Below are 24,826 nucleotides of genomic sequence, written 5' to 3'. Positions count from 1 at the left end.
GAAATTTTGTCATTAATATTGAAAATATGACTGATCATGCCAAATTTTTTTTTTTTTTTTTTAAGGATAGCAATCACATGAAGCCATTTATTATCACATCATTTTTTGGATCCTTTTTAAATCATAATGATACAGAACACACCCAAATGGCCCTGATAAAAAGTTTACATACCCTGGAATGTTTGGCCTTGGTACAGACATAGTAGGTGGCACACACAGGTTAAAATGGCAATTAAAGGTTAATTTGCCACATTTGTGGTGTTTTAAATCACAATTAATGTCTGTGTATAAATAGTCAGTGAGTTTGTTAGCTCTCACATGGATGCGCTAAGCAGGCTAGACACTGAGCCATGGGGAGGTAGAAAAGAACATTCAAAAGACCTGCGTAACAAGGTAATGAAACTTTACAAAGCTGGAAAAGGATATACAGTAACAAGATTTCCAAAGTCTTGAATATGCCAGTCAGTACTGTTCAATCACTTAATAAGAAGTGGAAAATTTGGGGATCTCTTGATACCAAGCCAATGTCAGTTAGGTCAAGAAAGATTCTCAATGGAACACACATTATCACATAATCCATTTACACCTTTCCAACTCTCTAAATGAAAGCCCATACCTCAGTATGGACAGTGAACTGGAAGAAGGGTCTGTGGAAGCTTGACATTTCACCCACAAGCCACTGATCGAGATTGCAATGATTTGTGGGCTCATGTGCCAAATAATAATGAAAGCACATTTTTCCCCTGCTTTTTTTTTATTGTTTTGCTAAATGTGGTCCTAGCCTTTACATATTTTCTTATTTATGTTTATTGCACAAACACTAGTGACAAACATAAAGCAACATTATAAATTATTTAGAAATGTATTTATTTTTAAGACATGTACTGTACAATTTGGTACCTATTAATTACTGTTTAAGCAGCAAATCAATCCTCCCTTGCCATGGTTCTATTTGGCATATGTAGTAACCAGCTTACTTTGCATATCAATAATAATAGTAATTACAAGTGCTTAGCATGTTATCATTGGAAGGCACCAGTGGATAAATGTATGCTAATTGTAGACTTGTTGAAACATTTAAGTTACAGGATATCCCTAGGCAAATGTACAGTATAAAAGTCTTTTAGTTCACCTTTATTCTCATTAAAAATTAAAAAAAAATCACTTTGCCGTTAAAGTAGTATAATTATTTGTGATTTATGTTCACATTGATTACCCGCACACCTACTGAAAACTAAAACCAGGCTAGCAGTGGGAGAACCTGCTCTGTATGCTGCTGTATAGGAGAAAGGTGTGGATGGGCATTACTAGTCTAATACATTTTTGGGATCAAGAATAATTTTCTCTATTAGAATAATATGTCTTATTATGGGAAGAGCTTCCTGTAATAATGAGGATTTCCCAATAAAAGTAGAAATTTCATAAAAGATTGGTGCTTCTCCATGTAGTTAAGAGGAGTGCCTATCACCTTTTACGGCCTCCAAGAAAACAATAGTGGGAGCCCTGTGTAGGATTTTTGTCCTGACATAGTTATTAACTGAGATTTTCTAGGACCCTCCATTTCGCAACACTGAAAGATCCAGAAACATTTAAAGATTGGAGGTAGAGGTTATCCATTCTTGGTGCTTTGTAAAGAAGAATGAAGGAGAGATAAATGTAAGAAACAGTTCATATCAGCTCTTTTTTTCTAGAATCCAACCTACTATACAAGTTCTTTTCAGTGATATGTGAAATTATCATTAGACATCATAAACCTTTTCCTTCAAGGTACATTTGAACAATATAAATTTACACATTGTAAAGTTTTCTTTTTCTATGACTGAATTTTACAAGAGGTTACAAGGTCTGAAGTTCCATTGACTTTCTCCGAGGCTGTTCCTGTCTTTCTTCCCAATCTTCTTCTACTTCAATGGATGGCATTTTCCCTAATAGAATTGCTAGTTTCTCACGGAACGTTTGTTCTTGGGGACATAGCACATAGTTGTAGATCAATGATGCAAGTATGGCTCCCACCATAGGTCCAATCCAGAAGATCTGTCAAAAATGTTGTTTGATTCAAAATGTAAACTGTTAAAAAAAAATACTAAAACATCCTGTGCAACTTTTTACTATAAAGTCACCACTGATTTTAGTGTTTTCAAAACTGAACAAATTGTAAATGTGTATTCACATACATCTGATGCCTTACCTGTTTGAACATATACACACATTGCACCTGGCAACATTAAAAGGTCAGTCCACTCAAAGTTGATATTTCAAATTTTGGAAGATGGAAGCCAATTGAACTATCTGACAGTTTCATATATCACCTATATCTGTACTTGACTATTTTGGTCTAAATGTCCACTGTGGCCAGTATGAGGGGTTCTTAATCTCCTTGTTACTTTTATTAAATATATTGTATTATTATTGATAATGCAACAGGAGGTAAAGAACACAAAGGTGGTTGGGAACACCCAAAACACAAATGCCGATGGAACAGAATTGAGAATTAAACCAGGCTGATCTCTCTGTTAAATGTATTGATCATACTGCACTTAGAGGTGCTTCTTTCTTTATTTTAATCTTCCATGTACTTCAGAGTCTGCTTCAGCTCCTGGATCAGCTTGTCCTAATGACGGACCTTTTTTGGACTTATTATTATTATTATTATCATTGTAATTTCTTGTTTCTCAGAGGGACTCTGCCTTTGCGCCTACCATCTTCATCTTTTTTCTGTTGTAGTATCCAAGACCTATGAAAAGTCATGGACTTACTCAGCCTTCAAGCTTCTACCTAACTACAATATTATTTTAGGTGGACTGGCCTTTTAAACACAGAAATGTTCTAATAGATGTATGCAGTTTATGACTAGGAAACATTTCTTAGACCCCTTTCACAATGAGCCGCCTCGGGTGTCAGCGGTAAAGCGACGCTATTTTTAGTGCCGCTTTACCGCTGTTTTACCGGCGCTATTCAGCCGCTAGCGGGGGGTGGTTTTAACCGCCAGCAAAACGCCGCTGCAGTGGTGCTTTGCCGGCGGTATGGCGGTGCTGCCCCATTGTTTTCAATGGGCAGGAGCGGTGGAGGAGCGGTGTATTCACCGCTTCTCCACCGCTGCAAAAGAAGCTGCTGGCAGGACTTTTTGTGATGCCCTGCCAGCGCACGTCCCAGTGTGAAAGTACTTGGGCTTTCCCACTGGGTTTGCAGCTGAGGCTTTTTCAGGCACTATGCAGGCACTATTTTTAGCACTGTATCACCTGAAAAATGCCTCCAGTGCGAAAGGGGTCTTACTGTTTTTATGAAGCCATTTTATGTATTTGAGGTTAAGAGCAGATGTAGAAGATGTTCTGACTGTTGCTGTTGTTGATGCCATCAATGTTGCCTACCTGATGTAAAGCCAACAACAATATAGCTGTCTAAACACCTAAAAACCAGGATACCGGACAAAAAGTGAGGCTGCCGCATGATTAGTCCAACCTTTGGGGAATTTAGCCATAAACATGCATGGTCAAATATATAGAAATTAGGTATCCAGCAGCTTTGCTAATTCCTATATGTAGCACCCTCCTTGATAGGTTGCTATCTAAGTTAGGTAAATTTAGTTCTTGTGGCTTTCCTGTAATCAGCTGGGCAGCTTGTCATTGCTTTGGGCTGTTCTGGGTTGAGTAGGCTTCAGGTTTTAATGCTTCCCCCTGTTTATTGAGGCTTCTAGAATATAGTGGGTTGGAAGAGTCAAATAAGCACTCTGAATATTTATGTGGTTCCAGCCAATCCCTGGGGGAGGGTGCCCAGAAGGTGGATGGGGGGTGCATAAATAGTTTGGAGCCTAAGGCAACCCTGTTCTTCTCCAGGAAGAGAGGTTCTAGGTAGTCCATCTGAATATTCTGCTAGCTGTGAGGGGGCAGAGTGCTATTCTGCTGCAATTTTTTTGCAAGCTAAAAGAGGGGTTTCATTGAGGATCCAGTCTGGAAGCGTTACTGAGGAGACTGTCTGCCTGAGTCTGGAGAGAGACATCCAAGAACCAGGGACACTGAGTACAGACTTGGGAGAAGGTTCCTAATGACTGCTATTAACCTCTGGTGCACTAACATTAAGGCTTACCTGGCCTGGAACACTACTGTACTTATGGTGTCATGTTTGTCATTCTTGCTTGGTGTCCTTGAGTATCCCACAGCTTCCCTAAGACCCATTCAAGTTTATCAGCAATAAACTTTAAAAAAAGGCAACCCATAGACTGTTTACTGAGCCAGAGGAGTGGATGTTGCTGTTTGTCTGGCTGCCGCTGCACAAGTGGGAAAAGAACCTGTGATATAAATCAGCACCCCTTGCACTACATATAACTTGGCCCTAATATGGGCATCTCAAGTCTCTAAGATGTAGGACATTTTCTCGTGTGGCAACGTATGTATTCAAAAACCCATGCTGCATACTGCACTGAAAGCTACGATCAAAGCAGAAAATATTATCTGTTTATACATTTCCTAATTGTGTCAAGTTGGTGTTTGCTCATTTGCCTGCAATTCAAACACTCTGAACATAATCCTATATTTTTAACGCCTTTGAATCAATGACATCTTACCCAGTGTGAGGTGAAGTTTCCCACTATCAGTGCTGGTCCGAAGGAGCGTGCTGGATTCATAGAGCAGCCAGTGAAATAAATCTAGATCCAAAAGGAAAAAATATATAATACATATCATAATATAAGTGACCTTGGAAACAGCCATGCCATATTTTCAATAAAAAACTTATTAGACATAATTTGAATAACAAGATGGAAGACCGCAAGCTAAGTGCTATTTTACAGGTTATGGAGAACCCAAGGTCACTTGAAATGCATGTGATAATATGTTATCATGTTTTAAAATGCTTGTTACTATATAAACCTCAGTTGATAAATGTAAATTTGGAGACAGGTCTACTCATTACATATTCATGTTCTACAATCCTAAAGTGTATCCAAACACAAGAAAAGAAATGTAATATACTGCAGCTTACCAATCTTTAGATGTTGTGGTTGCATGAGTTTTCTTCATTTCAAGGCTATTTTTCCTTTATTTTCACCTGGTGATTCTGCAAAAAGGGGCTCATGCTCTGGAAGGAGACAATCTGCGATCAGGGACGCTCACCTGTCCCTGTATGTCTGTCAGTGTATCATTGATTTGTACAGGCTGCTGCTCAAGGCTGTAAGCTAACACTTGTGACTCCCAGATGCAGAAATACATATGGCCCTCTGCACCAATGTATGAGCAAGGTGCAGCGTGTTGTGGTGGGCAGTGAACACACCGAGTTCAAGTTAGGCAATAGCGTTATATTGTAGAAAGGTTCAACACAACTTAATCAGGCTCAGCAGGTAGGCATAACCTTTCGGAGCCACTTAAGAACTGTGACAGCAGTCTGAAGACTTGATCGTGCCGACAACATCTGCAATGAGGAGCAAAATGCGGCAGGGCAGTTACACACTTAAAAGTCAAGGCTTCCTGGAGCATGTCCTAGAGATAAAACACTCACTCACTGCACTTCATTACTCTTTGCCATCCTTTAAAATTATTTTAGAAACATTATTCAGAAGCTACAGCCCAAAAGACTATCTAACATGTATAGCTTTTGTACTGTCTACACCTAGGCTTATTTTTGCTAAATTGGTGTTCTGTTGACCTAGCCAGTTGGTACTTGCAACAGTGACAGCTAATATCTTCAAGCCGATACATTTGTCAGGAAAATTACCCCAACTCTCTTCACTCCTCCTATTTGGTCTGACTCTGTACTAACACATTTTAATTTGTTGTAAGTCACTTTATATAAATGTTTCCCATGGTACACAAGGATCACAAAACATACTGGGAGTCATAACTAGGGATGAGCTGAACATCCCCCAGCTCGGTTCGTGGCAGAACATGCAAACGGACCGAAAGCGTTAAAGTCTATGGGACCTGAACGTGAAAAATCAAAAGTGCAAATTTTTTTTTTTCTATCTATAGTCTACACCAAGGAAGAAAATATTAGGTTAAAATAAGAGAATTACATAAAGGAATACAGAGTATATTCCTGAAAATATGAATCTGCAAACATATTTAGTTACAAGTAAAATGCAAACCTTTCCCATAATTACCCTTTGCACCAAGGTTCCATTCTGATGGTTGCTCTCCCATAAAAGTGTGTGTTTCACTCCCATCTAGTCTGTGTATATCATTACATGCTGATGCCTCATTGATTGGCATAGCGTGGCTCTGATTGGTGAGCTTCCCTATTCCTGGTTAAGTAGACCCTGATGTTCGAGTCGAACGTAATGTTCGTGGCAAATTCGAAAGCTGTGGAACACCCTCTAAAAGTCTATGGGAGAAATCAAAAGTGCTAACGAATTTTAAAGGCTTATATGCATGGTATTGTCATAAAAAGTGTTTGGGGACCTGGGTCCTGCCCCATGGGACATGTATCAATGCAAAAAAAAGTTTTAAAAACGGCCGTTTTTTCGGGAGCAGTGATTTTAATAATGTTTAAAGTGAAACAATAAAAGTTAAATATTCCTTTAAATTTCATACCTGGGGGGTGTCTATAGTATGCCTGTAAAGTGGCATATGTTTCCCATGTTTACAACAGTCCCTGCACAAAATGACATTTCTAAAGGAAAAAAAGTCATGTAAAAGTACTCGCCGCTTTAATGAATTGTCGGTCCTGGCAATACACATAAAAGTCAATGAAAAAAATGGCATGGGATTCCCCCACAGTCCATTACCAGGCCCTTTGGGTCTGGTATGAATATTAAGGGGAACCCTGAACCAAAATTTAAAAAAAAAATTGCGTGGGGGTCCCCCCAAATTCCATACCATTAAATGACACTAATCCGTTAAATGACACTCTCTCTCCATCCACGCCAACAACACTACATGAGGCCAACGTGCAGGCGGCCTTATATAGTGTGGGGCGTGGACTTAGTCCCCCTGAGCCATGGTGGGCAAAAGGCACCCTGCCTTTGGCCAATTATGGCTCTCTTAGCTGAGGGCTCTGGGATTGGCCAAAGCATGCAGGTCATGGTGCATGCTCTGGCCAATCATTATACGCAATGCACTGCGCTCCCGCAGTGTATTATGGGCCGTTATGCGCCGCTCGAATTTGGTGCAAACGGCCCATAATGTTCGGTTTTCGACGAACGGGTGAACAGCCAATGTTCGAGTCGAACTCATATTCGACCCAAACAGAAAGCTCATCCCTAGTCATAACATTTAAAGCTGCAGGGTGTCTCTTTCTAACTAGGGCTTTTAAACTGGTAGGAAACCAGGCAAATCAAAAAGTTATCAGCTTTTATGTTGCCCGCTTAGAAATCTTAAAGTTTCCAGCTATTCATCAGCCTAAAATATATTAGTATGCAGTAAAATGAAAATGTTGATAGTAAGTAAGAATTATGGAGCATTTTACGTAAATGATGATAGGTTGTAAAAGTTAATGGATGTTTCACATAAGATCTGACATGCAAATTATTTCCTTTCCCACAGGGTTTCTTCTGCTCAGATGACAAACCTATTTGAAATGTTGTGCAAAGACCTGTATATTCAGTCAAATCAATGGCTTTTGAGAGTTATTTCATGCCATTATCAAATGTCCATGCTAATAGATGAGAACTTCTAAGCTAGAATCCAAATATTGCATAGCATGGGTTTTTTTACTAAAGCAACTGAAAGTGATCAAGTGAGAAGTACAGAAAATGATGTGCCACTTTGTGTTGGTCTATCACATAAAATCTCAATAAAATACAGTTACGTTTTTTGTTGTAACATGATAAAAATGAGTAAAATTTCAAGGGGTATGAATACTTTTTCAAGGCACTGTAAATATTGTAATTCTGGTCTTATTAAAAACATTTATACTCACCCAGGTGGATGCAGCATTGATCTCATGCCGCTTCTGTCCCCCGCTGGCTCTGTAGTGAGAACTGAGAGATCAAACACTGCTGATCGCTCATTTCTTCCCCTTCGCTCTGAGCAGAGAACTGTGACTGTCAGTCTCTGGCTCTCTGCTCTGCCCCTCCAGCACTCACTGGAGCACTAGGCTCTTGGCGGATCGCTGAAAGGCTGAGCCAGGTGCTGATCCAGGCTTCTGGGTGGATGCCAACCATATGGTCAGGATTTTTTAGAGCCTGGACCTAGCCCACTGTCTGCTGAAAATGGGTCACAGGAGTGCAGAACAAACTGCACTCCTGTGATCTATAGGCGAAGTATAACCAAAATCGCTTTTCCTTTAAAAATCAGTAATTGTTGATATCATATACATATGTAACATATTATGTATATACAGTGGGGGAAAAAAGTATTTAGTCAGCCACCAATTGTGCAAGTTCTCCCACTTAAAAAAGATGAGAGAGGCCTGTAATTGTCATCATAGGTATACCTCAACTATGAGAGACAAAATGTGGAAACAAATCCAGACAATCACATTGTCTGATTTTTGAAAGAATTTATTTGCAAATTATGGTGGAAAATAAGTATTTGGTCACCTACAAATAAGCAAGATTTCTGGCTCTCACAGACCTGTACCTTCTTTAAGAGGCTCCTCTGTCCTCCACTCATTACCTGTATTAATGGCATATGTTTGAACTTGTTATCAGTTCACAGTAGGTATGGTGTTCTTTGGTTGCAACTCAACATTCTCTCTCCTCCAAACATGACGAGTTGCGTTTCTACCAAACAGTTCTACTTTGGTTTCATCTGACCATATGACATTCTCCCAATCCACTTCTGGATCATCCAAATGCTCTCTAGCAAACCTCAGACGGGCCCAGACATGTACTGGCTTAAGCAGGGGGACACTGCAGGATCTGGCGGCGTAGTGTATTACTGATGGTAGCCTTTGTTAGGTTGGTCCCAGCTCTCTGCAGGTCATTCACTAGGTCCCCCCGAGTGGTTCTGGGATTTTTGCTCACCGTTCTTGTGAACATTTTGACCCCACGGGGTAAGATCTTGCGTGGAGCCCCAGATCGAGGGAGATTATCCGTGGTCTTGTATGTCTTCCATTTTCTAATTATTGCTCCCACAGTTGATTTCTTCACACCAAGCTACTTGCCTATTGCAGATTCAGTCTTTCCAGCCTGGTGCAGGCCTACAATTTTGTTTCTGGTGTCCTTTGACAGCTCTTTGGTCTTCACTATAGTGGAGTTTGGAGTGTGACTGTTTGAGGTTGTGGACAGGTGTCTTTTATACTGATAACAAGTTCAAACAGGTGCCATTAATACAGGCAATGAGTGGAAGACAGAAGAGCCTCGTAAAGAAGAAGATACAGGTCTGTGAGAGCCAGTAATCTTGCTTGTTTGTAGGTGACCAAATACTTATTTTCCATAATAATTTGCAAATAAATTCTTTCAAAAATCAGACAATGTGATTGTCTGGATTTGTTTCCATATTTTGTCTCTCATAGTTGAGGTATACCTATGATGAGAATTAGAGGCCTCTCTCATTTTTTTAAGTGGGAGAACTTGCACAATTGGTGGCTGACTAAATACTTTTTTGCCCCACTGTATATGTTTATATATCATATTATATATATTATATTATATTAAACTCTGCCTAGACTGAGCTCTATGGATACAGGTGGAAGAAGGGCAGAGGAATGATCAGATGTTTGTCAGACCACTCCCTTCTGTTTCCTGACTCCACAGTCCCAAAGAATTGTAAAAACCCTGTATTTATTTCAATACAATATGACACTTAAATCATTAGACCTGCTCTTATAGTGAATAGAATCCTGGGTGGAAGTGTGAGCCCTTGTGGGGGGGGGATATGTTGTAGTCTCTCAAAAGAAAAGAAGACCTTGCATCTTCAGCTAGCTCTTTAGTGAAGTGCTTGAAGTGTACTGACAAGCAAGGTGGTGTGAAGTATACTTGTGGTGTCCTGACAAGCAGGGTGAACACTGTGGCTGCTCAGCAAAAAGTAAGTGTAGCACAGAGTTCTCCTACAGGTTACGTCAGTGACCAATCAACGGTGTCTGCATGCAGTGTTCTTTATTTTAGCAAGTGTCTACTCTCCAATTCCAACAGTCAGTGGTAATGAGGGGAGGCGTGAAGGATTCGCGGCAGGCTCCTGCAGGGTTTGGCTTAAGGGATGGCACTCACACCATGCCACAGCTTGGCTGGATCTGGCGTGGATGTGATGAGAGTGGCTTTCAGGCTGCCGCTGAATGACCAGAAGTGGCAGGCAGTGGATGCTTCAGCACCTGCTCGCGATGACTCTATTTGTCTCGGTTGTACAGGCTTCAACCTGGCACAATCTAATGCAAAGTCACTGCTAGCTGATCCAGGCCATGGACCTGAGAGCGTGATTCTGCCCCCACACAGGCTTTTTATACCCTCTCCCAGCATTCTGTTCTACTACCCCCAGCCAGCTGGGATTTGTAGTTCGTAGCAGTCCGACTGAGTATAGAACTTGGATCTTCAGGACTACATGTCCCAAGATGGTTTGCTCCAGTCTTAATTTTCATTCACCCTGGTTGCAGGATGCGATGACATAGAGACCAGACTGGGCACTAGAGGGGAAACAGTCACACTGTATAAATGATGCAGTGTCTCCTGAATATGCAGGCAATATTATCCAAACCCTGGCTAAATCTAACCAATTAACAATTTTGCCTGATTTCTCTGTAATTGAAGATCATCAGAATTGCAACCCCAAAACTGTATTCCTTATAATGATGAAGGTTACAGTCACTGAATTTCACATCTTCACACCTTATGAAGGAAAACAGCAAAAATACATCATGCTTTTCTTGATTCAACATCCTTCACAATATAGCAATAGAAAAAGTTGTAAATGCTCCAAAATGAAAAATTACAGTGAAAATACTTAAAGAGGCAAAAAATGTGTAGCCCAGCTCTTGGCCCTTTAAGCCACGCAGCAGGATGAGAGCTCACATTTTAGGGAACTATGGGCTGGAGAGAGCTATGTGGTGGATGGACTGAGCTGTGCCAGGAGGCAGGGAGAGAAAGAGCAGGCTGAGTGCTGCCATGCACTGCAGGATTTGTTGCAAAGGTGCTGCTGAGTTGAGAACTGAGCTGCAGGAAGCAGAACTGCATAGTACTGTGCCCAGAGCTGCAGGAGGAGAGAGACTGTTGACTTCAGAAAAGAAAGAGCTACTGCAGCAACATAGGGCATAGCCATAATGGACATTTACCAGAGCTTCTAAGAGTAAGACTATTGAACTCAGGTGGAAAGGACTGGGCCATTCTGCTGCTGGACTAGAGCGAGGAACCTGGGTGAGTAGCATGATCTCTCATCGGGCCTCCAAACTACAGATCAGGATCTTCACATGTGATGAAAAGTGGCTTTGGTAATAACTTTGTGACCCTTGCATCTTAGAAAGAGCACTCCTACAGAGGATCCAGGTACTTCAACACCAGTGTACTATACACAGACCATTGACCAGAGGCATTGTTAGGGTCCACTGAATCCTAGAATGACCAGAAATGTAACCTTTTAGTTTGGTTATGTTTGTATTTGGCTCAGAATTTACTGCTTATCTTCTGATAATGTTGCCAAACTGTTTGAACTCATACTTCTTTTCTAAAGGTATTTTTGTCATTCTTTAAATAAGCCCACTTTATACTACAAGTATATCAGTAGGTTTGGATGAGTCAGCACTGTGGCTCCTAATGGGGTAACGCTACAAATATGTAAACAGGACAAAGAATATTCACAAGCAACCCAATCCTGATAGTAACTGGACAGACCAGTACAATAAGGACTGGGTCTTTAGAGCAACCCTAGGATGAGATAATGAGTACTTCCAATGCTGGAGGCACCCATTTATGCACACAGAGATTTTACAACTTTGTAACAGAGCCCACCTTGAAATGTTGGAAGGAGGTGGTAAGTAGCCTGTGCCAGTTTGCTACTTTCTGAAAAAATACTGGCAAATCTCAGAACTACAGAGGTTGAGACAAATGTCTGTCATTTTTGGGGAGACATCTACTCATTTATCTATGTAAGATTGGATGGAAGGCACTCTAGGACTGCTCCTAAATGGGGGTTGGGAAGTAAAGCCTTTTGTTGAAGAAACACAATAATTCAGGCTAGGCTGCTCTTAAGAATTTGCTGCAGCCCGTGTTTCAGTTCTATTCTAAATGATTTTTGAAGTTTATCGAGGCAGACCAGCACCTGGGAATCTTGCAGCGGAGCCTCTGATGAGCAACTCACCTTGAGCAGTATACATACCTTTTTTTTGTAATTATGTCCTGTACGTTATTTCTCTCCTGTACACATTCTGTGATTGGGGTTAGTATCAGAGCTCTAAGATCTCTGCTTAGTATTTAATACAGTTATAAGATAATAGATATAAGAAAGCATGAACACGATAAAGTATATTACACAATTCCAATATTTCATGAATTGTGGTAAGAGTTCAGCAATGAATTTCATTTTGTCCAAGTTCAGATAACGGTATGGCAGATTGCCCAAAAGAGGTTATCTTGTAGTCAGTGGAATTTATTAGAAATTCTTTTGGGGATAGTTATAAAAAAAAGAACAAACGAGAATATAAGGCAAAGTGCTAAATGTATTATGTAAACAGCTATTTATCCTTGTTTTTGGATGTATTGTACTAGGAGAAAAGAAAATAAAGTTTAGATAATGTTGATAATGCTCTAGTTTAGTTATAGGCTTACTAGCCACTGCAGATAGTGCAATTAAGGTTTAAACTCATCTATGGAGAGTTGCTTTTTAAATGATAACTTTCAGCAAAGCTCACACAAAGAGAGTGTGGGCATATAACCTGATACTGTGTACAGTACAAGAGTTTATTATTCTACCCAGAGATCCTTTTTATGTTTAAAACCCTACTCCAGGCAAACAACTGAGGTGGGTATCATGATAACATCAGGTACCTAAGTTGATTTTAAAATAAATAACTAAATAAAGTTAAAGCCAATCTCCAAGCATAGCTCAAGCATAACCCGTCTTCTGAATCCTTTTTCTTACTCACCTAACTCCCCCATCTGTGTCCCTCTCTTGCACCGCTTCTGTTAGTGACAACCAGTGATCCAGAGCTGCAGTCTGTGCCTACAGTGACTCATCATTTGTTTGTGACATAATCACGCCGTTTCAGTTCTCTGCATCCTAAGTGGACCCTGCTACTGATAAAGCCAATAGGAAGTGTCCACGTTATCCAGGCAGTGACAGTAACAGAAGGACCCTCCTACTCTGTAGTGAGGATGCTAGAAGACTTAGGATCTAAGTACATCATTAATGCTGCTTTTTTTTGTAGCATGACACCCTAAGGGACTGTTTGGAATTACTTGCTCATCTGTACTGCCAGGACCTGGTGAACATTCCAACCCACCTGACACTCTGGGTTCTGACATCCTTGTACCACTGCAAAGTAATAAATCAGACAACTCTGTGTATTTATGTTCTGATAATATTTACTTGAACCAATTAAAGGGATGTTGTCACAAAGGGAGGTAATAGATCTGCTGAATTTTAAGCAACAATGCCAACTCAGCAAAGGAATTCCTCTGAACGACACAATGCAAGATATTACAAATAAACAGTATGTTATACACACTTCCCTAAAGAGATGATTCTATCCTCCAAAGGGATGAATACAGCTAACAGATTATACTGACACACTGTAGGAGATGGAACCTGGCAAGCCTATACCTGTTACCCTAGGGAAAGATCAGTCCTATAAGTACTAGTATAATGGCCCTTGTATTAGTAATAGAACTAATGTCCCCATTGCAGATCTGCGTACGTAGGAGCTCATTAATTGTAATCCGATTAGGTGTAGTGGGAAACAGTAAGTTTCTTGTAGCGAGGAAGGCTAAAGATGTCTAAGCACAGTGTTGAAATAGGTTCAGCAAAGTATTCCTAGGGTAGAGATGTCTGTGAAAAGTGTCCCAGTGAAACCGTGACAAAGAGTGGGTAAAGGTTGGGCAATTGCCCTCTCACCATCGTCCAGATAGGAAGTCTTCTGGACAGTGACTTGTGTAGCGACATTCTTGCAGCTGATCTACTGTCTCGATCTCCCGATGTAAAGCTTGATACACTGACTGGTAGGCGACCGAAGTGGTGCTGGATGGATGTCCGATGACAAACGGCAGAGCTAGGCTCCTCTGGTACGGGTTGGAAGGTGGTACACTGCGTGGTAGGCTGCAACCCCTCTCTCAATGCATGGAGAGGTCCGTCTCACATCAGGCCCAGGAGGAAGAGAGCTCCACACGGGCTTTTGCTCCTTTTATAGCTACTCCCAGCAATCTCCCTGAAGGTAGCAAAGATCCCTGGGATATGTAGTCCAGGCGCATAATTATCCAAAGCAATTGTCAGTCTGAGGAACTACTCATCTCCTAATCCCTTTTGCTTGGCTCAAAAATATGATGTCAATTAATAACACTGAGCACTAGAGGGACATGCAATGAATGGGAATACTGGAGGATCACTGTACTTTACGGTGATAATCCATATTGCTACATCCCTTCAGGTCAGATCTGATACACAGGGAGCCCAGGTAGTCATTGCCAAACAATGTAGGATTGGGAACTCCATTGTTCAGCTAGCTTATGTTTTTCTGGCACCCCTAGATTGCGCAACAACACCTGATCCCCAGGTTGCAAATCCTGAACCCTCACTCTAAGATCAAAGTTTTTTCTTGTTCCTTTGTTCTCCGATAGTAGAGGCCTCCTTGGCTTTTTCATAAGCCACTTTTAAATTCTTCCAGAGTCTGTCAATATATCTCCTATAAGAAGCTTGGGAGGTGTGATCTAGTGATGTTCCGAAAGCCAGATCCACAGGTAGGCGAGCTTTTCTCCCGAACATTAGTCTGTAAGGGGAGTATCCAGTGGAGTCATTTGAGGTGCTATTGTAGGCATGAATTACTGCAGTGATATGATCCTCCCAATGTTGTTTCTTCTCTGATGGGAGGGTTCCCAGCATGTTTAACAGAGTACAATTGAAGCGCTCAGGTTGTGGATCCCCTTGGGGATGGTAAGGAGTAGTTCTGGATTTCTTTATGTTCAAGAGTTCACAAAGTCTTCTGATCAGTTTGCTCTCAAAGTCCCAACCTTGATCCGAATGTAGGCTCTGAACCAACCCATAATGAACAAAGAACTATTCCACTAGAGTCTTGGCTACTGTACTAGCTTGCTGGTCCCTAGTGGGGAAAGCTTGAGCATATCGGGTGAAATGATCTGTCACAACCAGGACATTACTCGTTCCACTCAGATCAGGTTTCAGGCACAAGAAATCAATGCACACCAATTACATTGGTCCTTGACTTGTAGATGGCCCATTGGGGCTGCCCTGCCTGGTAAAGTTTTTCTCTGGATGTACCTGACACAAGAGCGGCAGTAACTTTCCACCTCCATTCTCATGGATGGCCAGTAAAATCGATCCCTGACCAGCTTGAAAGTTCTTTCTGGGCCTAAGTGATCATGATCATCATGGAGGGCGGTTAGCACAGTTAGACAATGTTCTTCAGGGAGAAACAGCTGGCTCACACCTTCTGTTTCTTCACAGGGACCTCTTTGATATATGATCCCCTTTTCCGGATTAATTCACTGCAATTCTCTATGAATCACTTCGGCCCCGGATGGGGCTATTCACCAATATTCAAGGGTCTTGGGCGGACAGCAATTTTCTTATCAGGCTTCCTAATGGATCTTCCCGCTGTTCCCGTCTCATGTCCTCTTTAGTCAGCTGAGGCAGTTCTTGGCTGCGTACTTGGGTCAAATTACCGTAGTACTTAGGTACTCCCACAGGGGTGACTCCCACAGCTTTGGCCCCTATGGCTCCTCTGTGCTTAAACTTTACTCCCTGACACACAGCCTGTACTCCTTTGAGAAGCAAATGAACCCAACTCTTCTGGTCAGCCTGGATGAAGTGAGGTCTTTGGGAAAGAACACCAGCGTCTGTTTCCCACTCCCGGTCGATATTTCAGGCTAAACTGAAACTCGGACAGTGCTGCCAACCATCAAAGTCCAGTGGCGTCCAACTTTGCAGTGGATAGTAAATAAGTCAAGAGGTTGTTGTCAGTCTTTACCACAAAGGTAGCCTAGTACAGATAGTCACGTAGCTTATCTACCATGGCCCACTTGAGAGCCAATAACTCCAACTGCACTGGATAGTTCTTCTCAGGGGGTGTGAGGCTGCAACTCATATAGGCAACTGAGTGAAGTTTCCCTTCTAACTCTTGGTACAACACCCCCCCAACGCAATCTCTGCTGGCATCCACATGTAATTCATATGGTTTTGATGGATCAGCATAGGCTAACACCGGTGCTTCAACCAGTCTCTCCTTCAGCCGTTCGAAAGACCTTTCACATTTCACTGTCCATTGTTCCTGGATTAATTCATGAGGCTTCCTGGGACCTCCCCTCTGAGTTTTCTGCTGTTCCCCTTCTGTTTGCTTCTGTAACAGCTCGTTCAACAGCCAGGCAATCTGCGAGAAGTTCTTCACAAATCTTCTATAATAAGAGCAGAAACCCAAGAATGACCTTGACTCAGTGACGGTATTTGGGCAAGGCCAGGAGGTGACAGCCTCCAGCTTTTGAGGGTCAGTTGCTTCGGCGGACACCAGGTGCCCTAGGTACATGACTGAAGTCTGGTAAAACTGGAACTTCTCCAATGACAGCTTCAACTCCTCGTCATGTAGTCACTGGACCACTTTCTCCAATTTCACGCTCCTCCAACGTTCGGCCAAACATGATGATGTCATAGAGGTAAACTAACACTTCCACCAAGTTCATATCACCCACAGTGTTCTCCATCAGTCGCTGGAAGGTCGCAGGGGCCCCTGTTAGTTCCTGTGGAATTCGATCAAACTCGAAAAGTCACAGGAAGGATGTACTGGAATTGGAGCGAGTATAAAGAAGGGCAACAAAGCTAATAAAGGGTCTGGAGGATATTAGTTATAAGGAAAGGTTGCAAGCACTGAACTTATTCTCTCTGGAGAAGAGACACTTGAGAGGGGATATGATTTCAATATACAAATACCGTACTGGTGACCCCACAATATGAATAAAACCTTTTCGTAGAAGAGAGTTTAACAAGACACGTGGCCACTCATTAAAATTAGAAGAAAAGAGGTTTAACCTTAAACTACGTAGAGGGTTCTTTACTGTAAGAGCGGCAAGGATGTGGAATTCCCTTCCACGGGCTGTGGTCTCAGCGGGGAGCATCGATAGTTTCAAGAAACTATTAGATAAGCACCTGAATGACCACAACATACAGGGGTATACAATGTAATACTGACATATAATCACACACATAGGTTGGACTTGATGTCTTTTTTCAACCTCACCTACTATGTAACTATGTAACTATGAAAAACCCCAGAGAGCTGATGAAAGCCGTCTTCTCTCGGTCATCTGGGTGCATGGGGATCTGGTAGTACCCACTCTTTAGATCCAGCACACTGAACCATTTGGCCCCTGATAAGCATTGTAGGGCTTCTTCTATGCGAGGGATCGTGTATTGATCTGGGATGGTCTTTCGGTTCAAGGTTGGGTAATGGATACACATCCGAAGGGACCCATTCTTCTTCCTTACCACCACAATCAGGGAGGCATTCTATACCGAACTGCTAGGTTACACCAAGCAAAGGTTAGGCAAAGTCCCTAAGCCGTCCCTACTCCTCTGGAACCTCTCCCTAGTTCTTTGGGGTTAGTCAAATCGGACGACTGCTGTCTTGACGACAGCAGGAAGTAGTGGAGTATAAAGTTCCTCACCCCTTCCTTCCCCTTCTGCACCACTGCTAGAGCCTAGTGCCACCTACTGAAGGGAGTACGGACTGAACCTGCCTAAATAAAGTCTCATATATGTATATAGGCAGTGTGAAATCTAAGGCACTGCTGCCTCTGACTGCTAGTCTCAGTAGATTTGGAGTGAGATTTGCTGATGCCACTACTGTGCGGCTCACTGTTCTCCTTGCTAGAGACTCTGACATGAAAAGTGAAAGTCCTGCCTCTGCCAAGATGTCCACCTGCACACAGAAACAGTGCAGAATAAGGCATGGTAAGTCAGCAATTGGGAAGAGATCAGCTGCAGGGAGACCACAGGCAACTCCGGTGACTGGTCCTTTGTCCTTTGCCTGCATTTTTTGGGCACAGCTTCCAGAATTCAGAAACGCCCAACTCCAGGTAGATATAGATGTAGCAATATGGACTACCACCATAAAGTACAGTGATCCTCCAGTATTCCCATTCATTGCATGTCCCTCTAGTGCTCAGTGTTATCAAATGACATCATATTTTTGAGCCAAACAAAAGGGATTGTGGGATGAGTAGTTCCTCAGACTGACAATTGCTTTGCATAATTATGCGCCTGGATTACATATCCCAGGGATCTTTGCTACCTTCGGGGAGATTGCTGGGAGTAGCTATAAAAGATGCAAAAGCCGGCACAGAGCTCTCTTCCTCCTGGGTCTGACGCGATATGGACCTCTCCGTGCATGGAGAGAGGGGTTGCGGTCTACCACACGGTGTACCACCTTCTAACCCATACCAGAGGGGCCTAGATCTGCCGTTTGTCATCGGACATCCATCCAGCACCACTTCGGTCGCCTGCCAGTTGGTGTAACAAGCTTCACATCGGGAGATCGAGACGGTGGATCTGCTGCATGCTGTCACTGTCCAGAAGACTACCTATCGGTCTGGTCATTGGTGAGAGGGCAATTGCCCTACCTTTACCCACCCTTTGTCACAGTTTCACTGGGACACTTTGCACAGACATCTCTACCCTAGGAATACTTTGTTGAACCTATTTCAACAGTGCTTAGACATCTTTAGCCTTCCTTACTACAAGAAACCTATTGCTTTCCACTACACCTAATCAGATTACAGTTAATGAGCTCCTACGTACTGGTGAAGACCATCAGGTCTGCAACGAGGATATTAGTGCTATTACTGATACAAGGGCCATTAGATACAAGGACTGATCTTTCCCTAGGGTAACAGGTATAGGCTGGCCAGGTTCCATCTCCTACAGTGTGTCAGTATAATCTGTTAGCTGTATTCATCCCTTTAGAGAATGGCATTATTTCTTTAAAGAAGTGTGTATAACATACTGTTTATTTGTTAATATCTTGCATTGTGGCATTCGGAGGAATTCCTTTGCTGAGTTGGCACTGTTGCCTAAAACTCAGCAGATCTATTACCTCCATTTGCGACAACATCCCTTTAATTGGTTCAAGTAAATATTATCAGAACACAAATACACAGAGTTGTCTGATTTATTACTTTACAGTGGGACAAGGATGTCAGAACCCAGAGTGTCAGGTGGGTTGGAATGTTCACCAGGTCATGGCAGTGCAGATGACCAGGCAATTCCAAGCAGTCCCTTAGGGGGTCGTGCTACATTTGGGGGCTTGTCCAGAATTCTATCTGCAGCTGGCCCTAGCTGACCTAGACCACAATCTAGGCCACCTCTATGGCCACGGTTGCTGGGGCAGAAGTCATGGAGCTCTAACAGAAAAAAGTACTGTTCTGGAAATCTCTGGAAATGAGCACATCGAGAGAGAGATCAGAAGGTGGCTGAGAGCCCTAGCACCAGGACAACGGGCCTACAGGGTGGAAACAGAAGCCATAGAGGAGTTGGATCAAGTCAGGGCACTGATAGAATGGCAGGAAGAGGTGGCTGTGTGCTTTCAGGAGGAAGAGGTACGTCTGGCTGAAGGAGTGACTGCTAGAGTGTTCCCACTCAAGATAAGGGGGGAACAGACTGAGAAGCAGCCCTCAACCAGAACTCAGGAGAAGGGTCCTCTACCAGTGGGAGTCGACTCGCAAGGGGCAAGTGTTCCTTCCCTCTCTTTCTACACAGATATGAGCCAAGTGGTTGATAGCTTGGTGAAGAATGCATCTGGAAATGCCAATCAGAGCTATTGATGACTTGTTGGGACTTCCCGTAAATACACTTCAATCATCTACTTTAGCCTCTGTGTGATCTCTGTTCACACCATGCTGCACCCTGCTCACATGTAGGCATAGGAGTGATTGGGCAAACTTACATACTATGAAGTACACTGCTATTTTTCAGGAATAAGTCTAGACAAAAATACACTTTTTTGGTTACTGTTTAGGCACAATTCGAAATGTTCCCTATAATATAGCAATCTTTTTCAGTTTGGCACTAGTTTAAACTACAGACTGAACAATCTGGAGTTATTATCAAGAAGTAATAAAAATAAGTATTTACCCCAACCAGGTGACCCAGCACAACTGAGAGTCCTATGGAGAGCGCAGGTGATCCTACATTGTCATCCCGCCTGTTGTCTGTAGAGGCATAAATGCAAAGCAGAAGTTGCAGTGTTAAGATGATCTCCACCGTGACGGCCTGTCCTTCTGTTGCATTGTTGCTTGGCTGAAAAGAAACACTCACACTATAAATCAAATTCCAAACCCTAAGGATATTCACATGAGTTTACATTTCCTCATGTTTACTCATGCAGAAACAGGTTAGATTACTAATGCCATTTCTTGTGTATTAAAGAGACCTTGTCACCAGAACATTCATTTTAACGATAATCTTCTCATAAGACTATGTCTGCGTTTAACATTTTATATACATATTTACCTGTAAAAGCTCCCCCTTTGCAAAAACATCCAAAAAGACCTAAGACTGTGCTGGGTGCCACCATCTTGGGTTTGATTGTCAGCAGCCTTAGCAGAGTTTTCACTCTATAATGTTCCCTTTTTTCTGCTACCTGGCAGTTTCATAAAAAGTTATGTAGGTAGGTTAGTGGCAGAGGAGCTGGGCTAGCATATACAATAATAAGACAGTGATATAACGTCTGCACTGCAATAGACCAATGACCCTGGACCAGAAGCCGTTCAAACATGGGCAAGACCACCATATATGTAGGACATCCCCACGCTGCCCACATTTCAAAAACATCTGTCACTGCTGTCAGGATAAGCATGAGCAACCCTAGCCGGGACCCTATACTACCGCAGGAGCACTTTATTAATGGCCTCTAGGGTGGTAGTGTTGAATGAACATTTTGTTATTGTTGTCCAAGCCTTACTCCACTTCTACCTCTCAATACCAGATCCAAGATCTTGCTCTTATTGTGTCACATAGGAAAGGGTCAATAATTATGACCTACAATTAAGAGAGGCGTAAAACGATGAGATAAGACATCTTGCGAAAAGGAAAGGTGGAAGTTTGACGAAGAGACAAAATTCAATTGCACAATTGAAAATAATGAAAGTCCTCCTGCCTGGGGATCTTGTGCGTCTTCTAAAGGCCTCCCATGATGGAAATGAGCGCACAGTTAAAAAGTGGTGCACCCCGGTAAAGCCATGGGAGGCCCACCAGGAAAAGGAACAAGGTTGTTCGACATGGCTCGCTCTTTTATTCTCTACACCTCTTGCTGAATCTCTGCATCTCTCAATCTCTTCGCCCTCCTTCACCCCTTCTCTCTCTATACCTCTCTGTGTCTCTCTCTTTTTTTCTCCCCCCGCCCCTTACTCTCTGCCCCTCTCTCTTCACCTCTCTCTCTCTACCTCTCTTTCTTTCTCTCCACATCTCTCTTTCTTTCTTTATCTTTTTGTCTCTCTAACTCTCGCTCTTCCTCTACTTCTCTCACTCTCTCTCTTATTTCAAAATATGGGGTTAAGCTGTACAAGCTTTGTGACTGAGAAACGGTATATATATGCCTTCCTGGTGTATGAAGGAAGGACATCCAGCTGCATTCCCCTGAATGCCCTGAGTATATTAGAGCCAGTGGGAAAGTTGTTTGGGAGCTTGTCTATCCACTCCTTGGAAAGGGTTACCATCTTTATGTGGACAATTTCTATTCAAGCTTGCCCCTCTTCCACAGCCTTTACCGGAAGGACACTCCAGCAGGTGGTACAGTGAGAGCCAATAGGAAGGGCTTCCTACAAAGGCTTGTTAATGAAAGGCTATGAAGAGTGGAGACGGCGTCGAAGAGGGGATGAGCTATTGGCTGTCAAGTGGAGGGACAGACTAAACGTCCACATGCTCTCAACAATTCATGACGACACCTAAATGGAAATCCCCAGAAGAAATGACTCAATTCAGAAACCAGCTTGTGTCCATGAATATAATTTGTTCATGGGGGGTGTCGACTACAATAAACAGATGATCGAACCCTACCTTCTCACAAGAAAATCCTGCCATTGATATAAAAAAGTTTATATTTATTTTTTGGCCATGTATAACACTTATATTATTTAACAAAAATCTACCAAGACCCCCTTATCCTATCTTCATTACCAAGAAGAAATTATCACCACCCTATTGTACCCTGAAGGCCCACCACAAAATATTCAATCTGATTCAGTGAGTAGACTCCACGAAGGTCACTTTCCTAAGAAACTCCCCCTCTGTGAAACAGGCCAAAGACATCAGAAGAAATGCCGCGCATGCTCCAGAGGAGGAGTTAGAAAAGACACCGTGTATTTTTGTCCCCAATGTCCTTCCCAACCAAGCCTCTGTATAGGTGAATGTTTCTGCTGTTACCATACCTCAGTACATTATTAGTGAAGTATGGTAAACCTAATTGTCATTTACCTCCACACCCCTTATGCTACTGCACTAACCTGTACATACCGCTGCCTTCTCCGGAACTGACCCTGGCCTGCTATACGACCATGCTTCTACCTGATGCTAAACATACCTCTGCCTGCTCTGGAACTGACCCTGGCCTGTTATACGACCAAGCTTCTGCCTAACCCTAAACTGTACCCACCTCTGCCCGATCTGGAACTGACCCTGGACTGTTTGACCACGTTTTTTGCCTTCCTCTTGGACTGATCTTTTACCCTTCTATGTTAGTGGGAACACAGGGGTCTCACATATGTGAGGGGTTCCAGAATTGTTTTCTGGATGAAGAAAACAACATTTTTCGTTTTCTCATTCCCGGATTAGGGTCTGGAGACTCGGAGACTTCAAAGAGATTTGGGTGGGAGAAGGCTCTACCCCTGTCCCCATTCTTTCCTAGCCTGCTACCTGTCCTATGGACCGTGTTCCTGCCTACTACCAATATTTTGTCACTGCTGGCAATATCTCTACCTGCACTGGCCCTGGACTGTAAATGGACAGTATCCCTGCCTGTACTGATTATGGACAATAGGGATGAGCCGAACACCCCCCCTGTTTGGTTTGCACCAGAACTTGCGAACAGGCAAAAAATTTGTTCGCACACGCGAACACTGTTAAAGTCTATGGGACACGAACATGAATAATCAAAAGTGCTAATTTTAAAGGCTTATATGCAAGTTATTGTCATAAAAAGTGTTTGGGGATCTGGGTCCTGCCCCAGGGGACATGGATCAATGCAAAAAAAAGTTTTAAAAATGGATGTTTTTTCGGGAGCAGTGATTTTAATAATGCTTAAAGTGAAACAATAAAAGTGTAATATTCCTTTAAATTTTGTACCTGGGGGGTGTCTATAGTATGCCTGTAAAGGGGCGCATGTTTCCCGTGTTTAGAATAGTCTGACAGCAAAATGACATTTCAAAGGAAAAAAAGTCATTTAAAACTACTTGCGGCTATTAATGAATTGCCGGTCCAGCAATACACATAAAAGTTCATTGATAAAAACGGCATGGGAATTCCCCACAGGGGAACCCCGAACTAAAAAAAAAAAAAAAAAATTGTGTGGGGTCCCCCTCAAAATCTATACCAGACCCTTCAGGTCTGGTATGGATTTTAAGGGGAACCCTGCGCCAAAATTTTTTTTAAAATGGTGTGGGGTCCCCCCAAAAATCCATACCAGACCCTTATCCGAGCACGCAAACTGGCAGGCCGCAGGTAAAAAGAGGGGGGTGAGAGAGCGCCCGCCTCCTGAACCGTACCAGGCCACATGCCCTCATCATTGGGAGGGTGCTTTGGGGTAGCCCCCAAAACACTTTGTCCCCATGTTGATGGGGACAAGGGCCTCATCCCCATAACCCTTGCCCGGTGGTTGTGGGGGTCTGCGAGCAGGGGCTTATCAGAATCTGGAAGCCCCCTTTAACAAGGGGACCCCCAGATCCTGGCCCTCCCCCCTGTGTGAAATGGTAAGGGGGTACAAAAGTACCCCTACCATTTCACAAAAAACTGTCAAAAATGTTAAAAATGACAAGAGACGGTTTTTGATAATTCCTTTCTTTAAATGCTTCTTTCTTCTATCCTCTTTCTTCTATCTTCCTTTGGTTTCTTCCTCCATCTTCTTCTTCTTCTGGTTCTTCTGGTTCTTCCTCCGGTGTTCTCGTCCGACATCTTCCTCCACGGCGTCTTCTTCCCTTCTTCTCCTCGGGTCGATCCACATCCATGATGGTATGGTGGGAGGCTCCCGCTGTGCGACGCTTCTCCTCTTCTGACGGTTCTTAAATAACAGGGGCGGGGCCACCCGGTGACCCCGCCCCCCTCTGTTGCACGGGGACTTGACGGGGACTTCCCTGTGGCATTCCCCATGATGTCAGAGGGGGACGGGGTCACCCGTTACGTGGCTCCACCCCCCTGTTATTTAAGAACTGTCAGAAGAGGAGAAGCATCACACAGCGGGTATGTTAATATGACAATTTTGTGGGAAAAAAATGAAAAAAATCTTAATTTTTAAAGAATTGTGGGAAAAAGTTACAACTTCAAAAAATGAACCATGCCTCTTACTAAATACCTTGGGATGTCTGCTTTCCAAAAAGGGGTCATTTGGGGGTATTTGTACTTTCCTGGCTTGTTAGTGTCTCAAGAAATGAGATCCTTCAGTACATCAGTTGTGATCAGGTGTTATCAATTTTCAATGATTGGCACCATAGCTTGTAGACTCTATAAACTTCACTAAGACCAAATAATTTACACTGATTTGGGTTATTTTCACCAAAGATATGTAGCAGTATAAATTTTGCCCAAAATTTATGAAAAAAAAT

The 24,826-nt window shown here is 42.7% G+C and overlaps 1 protein-coding gene across 1 annotated transcript in view; it reads right to left on the bottom strand.

Annotated features, from left to right (window-relative positions):
• Positions 1 to 1,358: 1,358 nt before the first annotated feature.
• Positions 1,359 to 24,826, bottom strand: part of LOC141127021 (aquaporin-5-like) — a 45,902-nt gene continuing 22,434 nt past the window's right edge. Inside the window, exons 2-4 of the mRNA XM_073613145.1 lie at positions 20,148 to 20,312; positions 4,562 to 4,642; positions 1,359 to 2,034 (exon numbers count right to left, since the gene is read on the bottom strand). Coding sequence (XP_073469246.1) covers positions 1,837 to 2,034; positions 4,562 to 4,642; positions 20,148 to 20,312 — 444 coding nt within the window. The 3' untranslated portion in view covers positions 1,359 to 1,836. The remainder of the gene's footprint in view (positions 2,035 to 4,561; positions 4,643 to 20,147; positions 20,313 to 24,826) is intronic.

Source organism: Aquarana catesbeiana, linkage group LG02, assembly GCF_042186555.1.
Source record: "Aquarana catesbeiana isolate 2022-GZ linkage group LG02, ASM4218655v1, whole genome shotgun sequence".
Classification (NCBI taxonomy): Eukaryota; Metazoa; Chordata; class Amphibia; order Anura; family Ranidae; genus Aquarana; species Aquarana catesbeiana.
Note: the sequence above shows the minus strand (reverse complement) of the source record. Positions and strands in the feature narration are given on the sequence as shown.